The sequence below is a fragment of the Balaenoptera physalus genome (genome assembly GCF_965194825.1).
Source record: "Balaenoptera physalus genome assembly, chromosome: 9".
NCBI classification, from domain to species: Eukaryota; Metazoa; Chordata; class Mammalia; order Artiodactyla; family Balaenopteridae; genus Balaenoptera; species Balaenoptera physalus.
Window position 1 is genome coordinate 50,514,092 of NC_138888.1, and position 6,000 is coordinate 50,520,091.

General features: G+C 38.0%; 1 protein-coding gene across 1 annotated transcript in view; it reads left to right on the top strand.

Annotated features, from left to right (window-relative positions):
• Positions 1–4,950, top strand: part of AK9 (adenylate kinase 9) — a 118,200-nt gene extending 113,250 nt beyond the window's left edge. The window contains exons 36-40 of the mRNA XM_082475089.1: positions 556–725; positions 961–1,059; positions 2,040–2,142; positions 3,289–3,403; positions 3,815–4,950. Coding sequence (XP_082331215.1) covers positions 556–725; positions 961–1,059; positions 2,040–2,142; positions 3,289–3,403; positions 3,815–4,017 — 690 coding nt within the window. The 3' untranslated portion in view covers positions 4,018–4,950. The remainder of the gene's footprint in view (positions 1–555; positions 726–960; positions 1,060–2,039; positions 2,143–3,288; positions 3,404–3,814) is intronic.
• The last annotated feature ends 1,050 nt before the right edge of the window (positions 4,951–6,000 follow it).

Below are 6,000 nucleotides of genomic sequence, written 5' to 3' on the forward strand. Positions count from 1 at the left end.
AAAACTAATCAGGTGCCTCTGAACATTTTATTTTCCTCTGAAGAATTTGAATTTTTTATCACTTTATGAAAAAGACATTTATTTCTTCCTGCTTATTTAAATGATAATCACAGAATTTTAAAACTGGAAACGACATTAGAGGTCATGTACCTGGTCTGCTCCCTTCATTTTAGAGTGATAACTGAAGCTGGAGAAGCTAACTCACCTGCCAAAGGGCACCCGCCTAGTTAGTTATTCTGTAGGACAGGAAGACTATGCACTCCAGTGCCTGGGACATAGTAAGAGCTCAACAAATGTTTTTTGTATAAGTAGATGAGTGAGTGAGTGAGTGAGTGAAAGTAGGAGAGACCTTAGATGAAATCACTTGCAAGTATTACTATAAGGCACTTGCAGTCAGGGAAGGAGCTATAGTAGTGCAGAAAGCAGCTCTCAGATGGTTTGAAGGACGAACATTGCTACTGAAAATGGGGACAGTAGCAAGAGAGCCTCAGTGGATTCTCATTGGCATAGTATTCCTGTCTCAAGCGGTCACGTTGCTGTAATCTTTTCTTATAGAGATTTTTGGAGAACCCCGAATTATACGTGCCTCCATTAGCACCTCATCCTCTCCCGTCTGCCGACATGATGCCCAAAAGGCTGACACTGTCGGAGCTGAAGAGCCGGTTCCCTAAGTGTGCCGAGCTCCAGGGCTACTGTCCAGTGACCTATCAGGATGGCAAACAAAGGCAAGTCCTTGCCCTCGTGCAAGTACAGGATGACAGCTCTACTCGGAATAAGTGGTCCATATTAACAGTCTTAACATTTTGATCAAAAGGTCACTGTTGCTTAACTGGAAAATGTTCTATTTCTTCCTTGAGCGGCAAAGATAGAAAAATAAACTATTTTGACACTTTATTTATACAGTACTGCATATTAATTATACAATACATAGTTGTTTTTGTTTGTTCCTTTGTCTTTCAGATACGAAGCCCTAGTACCTGGTAGCATTCACTATGCTTTAGAATATCGTGATCGTATATATACCTGTGAGAGTAGAGAAAAACTTGAGAAATTTTTGAGGTGAGACCATTCACTAAGTCACAAACATTTACTGAATATCTATGTTAACTGCATCATGCTGGGATAGATACACATGTGAGTGCACACACACACACACATATGTGCATATATACATACACACAGCTGAAGGGGCAGCAGTTACTTACCTACTGCCACACATTTCTGTTTTTCACAAGAAGCTGGAAACCAAATTTCTTCTTACATTTATCTGATTTTTAAACTTTTGTGACTGATTCCGTTTTTTAAAAATCACAATGTGGATCAAATCACATCTGCAGATAGAATTTGTGCAGTAGTTTGTGACCTCTAGTGAAGATCACTGTTTGAAGAAATTTAACAGTAAAAAGAGAAAAGACATTAATTGCTGGAAGGGATATAGGACTGAAGGAGTGAAGGAGTGAAAAAAGGATTTTCTTTTTTCTTCAATGGGAAAGGTACGAGCATGTTAAAATGCAGGTGCCTGGGAAGGATCCAATAAAGAAGGAAATGCCGAAGGTGGGAGAGAGAGAGAAATCGCTATTTAAGATTTCTGGAGAGAGGGTGGAACAGGGATGCAAAGAACGGGTGGAGACTGACCTTAGCTGGGAGGTAAGCTCCAGCGTGGAGAAAGGAGCCTGTGTGTGGCTCTGCTTGTGGTGAGCAGTTGAGGAAGTTTGGTTCTGATGCTTCTCCTTGGATAGCCTGGCCCCCATGTAGGGGTTACTGGGAGGGTTAGAAGTGTGAGGGCAATAAAGGAAGCTTTATATAGTTGCTGTGAAAAATCAGAACACTGAGGAGAGCTGAGCAGGGCTAGGGACCCAGGCAAAGCTGGCCGTCATGAATTTCTAGGAGCCCCAGTCTTGCCACTTGTATCATTTTCTCCACGGGAGAAAAACAGGCAGTGAACGTTATCTTTCAGCTGTCTCTTGTGTGTCCACCGTCCTGTGTACACACAGTGAGCGCATTTGTGAGCATCCGTTTAATGGATTTTGTGTTCTTAGGTCGCCACTGAAATACTGGGATCAGAAGCTTCCTTACAAACTTCCCCCGTTAAAGGAGCCGATGTATCTCACCAGTCTGCCTTTGCCTGGATATCTGGAACAGGTTCACTTACATGAGTTTCTATGCATAGATATTAGAAGACTACAGCACTCTCTTCTTTAACAATAATTTTTGTTTTGGTAACAGTGAAATCCGAGGCAGAGTTTCCTGATTTTAAGCTGCAAATCCACTTTTAACCTATTTTGGTTTTGAGTGGTTATGAAAATAAAATGTGAGAAAAGCCCCCGTTTCCATAGCTAATTCCCAAATACCTGCACTACAGTGAAAAAAGAGTAAGATGTAAGAAAATTATTTACATCTGACTTGTAGTTTGTTTATTTTGAATTTCAGTGTCTGTAAAACTTTTTCTTAATTTGAAATGTGTAAATTCAATCTCTAAGAGGTTTTTTTTCCCCTGCTCAAAAGAGTTGAGTTGAGGTGTCACCACAACTGAACCACCAAACACATATTTTGCTCAAAATCTGGATGAAGCTATCTACTCAATCACATCTTATTTCTCTAAATATACCTCTTTCTGAATATAGTCAAATTTATCAGTAGCCAACCACTATTTTAAAGGCTTTTTTAAAAAAAAAATTCTATAAAACAGTTGCCTAGGGCACAATTTCATACCTTTCTTACAAATTCCTAATCACTTTGCTTTTTCTCAGCTCCCCTAGATGGTTAGCCTTCAATCTAGTTTAATTTCAAAAGGCAAGATGACACTCACCCAGAAAAGGGTATTCTCTTCTTTTCCTGCTTGGGGCTCCAGAATCTGGACTGCAGTGATAACTGTGGTCTCTGGTATTCCTGGTCCGGTGGCCCAGGGTCCTGAGAGTGGGAGGCAAGCTGGCCAGTTCTGAGCCATGGAAGCAGAGATGGGCTAAGACAACTCAAAGCCCAGGGTCCCCTCCTTTCTTTTTTAACTTTTTGTTATGGAAAATGCCAAACATATAAAAATAGAACTGTGTAATGAAACCCACGTATGCATTACCTAGCTGGTGCTAAGCCAATTTGTAGTTTTTATTTTTCCTAATCAAATGTATTTTGTGTTTCTGTCCTACTGGCTAAGAGCTCATTTAACTATCTTTGTAAGCTCCATCCTCAACCCCAGGAGGCTATTTGAGGCAAAGAATAACCTCTTTATCTATTTGCCACAAGAAAATAAAACAAACTCAAATATACCCATAATCTGTTCCCTACCCGCAGGGTATCGCAACTGCTCTAATTAAAGCCATGAATGCAGCAGGATGCTTAAAGCCCAAATTCCCCTTCTTAAGTGTACAGAGATCTGCACTACTCTATATAGCATTTCATCTAAAAGGTATGTCTTTTTTTTTTTTTTGCTAGAAATGATATGCTACTCAGAACTAGTTTAATATTAATTGTAGTATAATGTGATAAATAGGATTGTTGAGTTGGGTTGGTCACTTGCATGGGGTGTGTGTGGTGCTGGTAGCAAATATTTTAGCAAAAATATCAAAACTGAGTTTCTAGTTTTTAAAGCGGGGGCTACGAGTAACCTAATCAGCACTCAATAATCCATTCCATATAGGAAGGTGAATAGAGACAATTATGCTCTAAAATAGAATAATCCCCACATCTTATTTGGGATTTGGATATCTTCTTGGCCATAGCTGTGCAACTCAATCACACACAAAGTTCTCCTTCTCTTTAATATAGTGATTCACTAACCTAACAGAAAACATTCACAGTCCTGTGAAATTTTCTACAGCCTTTAATCCCAAAGGTTCTGAGTACACAAGAAAAAAATATAAGAAGAAGATGGAGCAGTTTATGGAGAGATGTGAACTCATTACATACCTGGGTGCCAAGATGACCAGAAAATACAAGGAACCTCAGTTTAGAGCCATTGACTTCGATCATAAATTACAGACCTTTCTCTCTCTTAAAAATATAGACCCAGTCAATGGATAGAATGCTTGGGTAACTGCACCCGGAATCTTAAGAGTTACCTGAAAGGGATAAAAAGCAAATAGATTGAAAATCTGGCCCTCCCTGATGTACTTTTCCCTCCTGAGTGATACACCACGGCTGCCAGACTTCAAATGAATTCAGAGCTCTGCCAGCCAGGAAGGAGTGCTCTTCTGTAAGCCTAAGTTCTCATATAATTCTAAAGTTTATTGCTCTTTGCCTGAACTTTGAGGTTTTAACGAAAGTTATTCCATTTAGAATTCCATTTAGAATATTTAGGTAACTTATTTTACTTAATGAATCTATTGTTCATTTTCCTTTTTAATATTTTCAGCAGAAAGGTCAGTCTCTGTTAAATGTAAAGTCATTTATGCAGTAAATGTTAGAAAGCTTCAAGAAACAAAATTAACATGGATATAAATAAAATAGAAATATTGGTTACACTTTTAGCATAGGGAGTTGTTGGTAAACTTCATGAACCTAAAGATACTTTATCATTTTCCGAACAAAATAAATGGATTTTGAGGTAACTAAATGGCTGCTGCTTTTCTTTTTCTCAAGTATCCAAGGAAACATGCTTTATACATTATTCTGTAGTTAGAAATCGCCTGGATATTTGAGAGAGATGAAATCTAGAGTCTTTTTATATGACATTATCAAGAAGTATATGCTAGAGGAAAATTACTAAATTGAATTTGAATGAGATTTTAAAAATAAGATTATCAGTTTTTCAGCAGGAGTATAAGAAATCTAGCACGTGAAATAGCAAGATTGTCTCTTTAAAAAAATGAAAAGTACAACCATTATTTAACCTTGGGTAAATCTCAGTTTCGATGAGCCTTTGTTTCTTAAACTCTAAAATGAATGATTTAGCTCTTTTTTTCCAGCTTTATTGAGGTGTAATTGACAAATAAAATTATACATATTTAAACTTTACCACATGATGATTTTGATATAGGTATACATTGTGAAATATTTACCACAATCAGGTTAATTAACGCATCCATCACCTCACATCGTTACTTTGTGTGTCTGTGTAGTAAGAATGCTTAAGAATCACTGTTAGCAAATTTCAAGTGTCATGACAATATTACTAACTATAGTTACCATGCTCTACATTAGATCCTCAGAATTTATTCATCTTATACCTGAAAGTTTGTACCCTTTGATCAATATCTCCTATTTCTCCCCTCCCCCCAACCCCTAGCAACCACTCTTCCACTCTCTGCTTCTATGAGTCTGACCTTTTTTTTTTTTAGATTCCACATATAAATGATACCATACAGTATTTGTCTTCCTCTGTCTGGCTTATTTCATTTAGCATAATGCTCTTCAGATTCATTCATGTTGTCTTTGATACCTACAATTTCAACAACGTTAATTAAAAACTAGAAGCCTGTTTTATATATATTTTATATGATATATTTAATAATAAAACAAATTTTAAACAAAAGCTAGAAGCCTATTGTCAAAGTTAGGATAAACCCCAAAAGTCTTTGAAGAGTTACTGATATACCCGTAGGTGAATCATTATTTTTTCAGGAGACTGGGAGCTGTCAGTAGCTACCAAGTTTTACCAGCAACGTTAAGGTGCCACTCACTCTTCTCTTCCCAGTTCTGAATACTGCTAATTTACCATCTTCCCATAGTGTTCTTAACATGTCCACAGGCCTCCTCAGCCATTGTGTTTTCTTCTATGGGTATAAGAAGTTTCCTTTAGCAATTAAACCCTAACTTTATTGCTTCAGCTCCCTCACCTTTATGAAGGGCAGTAGTCATGCAAAGTACCCCCAGGTATCTCTTGAGAGGCAGGGAGTATTTCATAGGCTCCAGAGCAAGTCCACACCCACTGGATATCTGCCATCTTCTGGGGATCTTGTTCTCTAATATGGCTTCACTCTGAGAACTGTACAAACCCAAGGGTGTGAGAAATCTCATCCATCATTGTTCTGGAGCTGCTGAGTTCTACACAGAAGTGGGATGAAT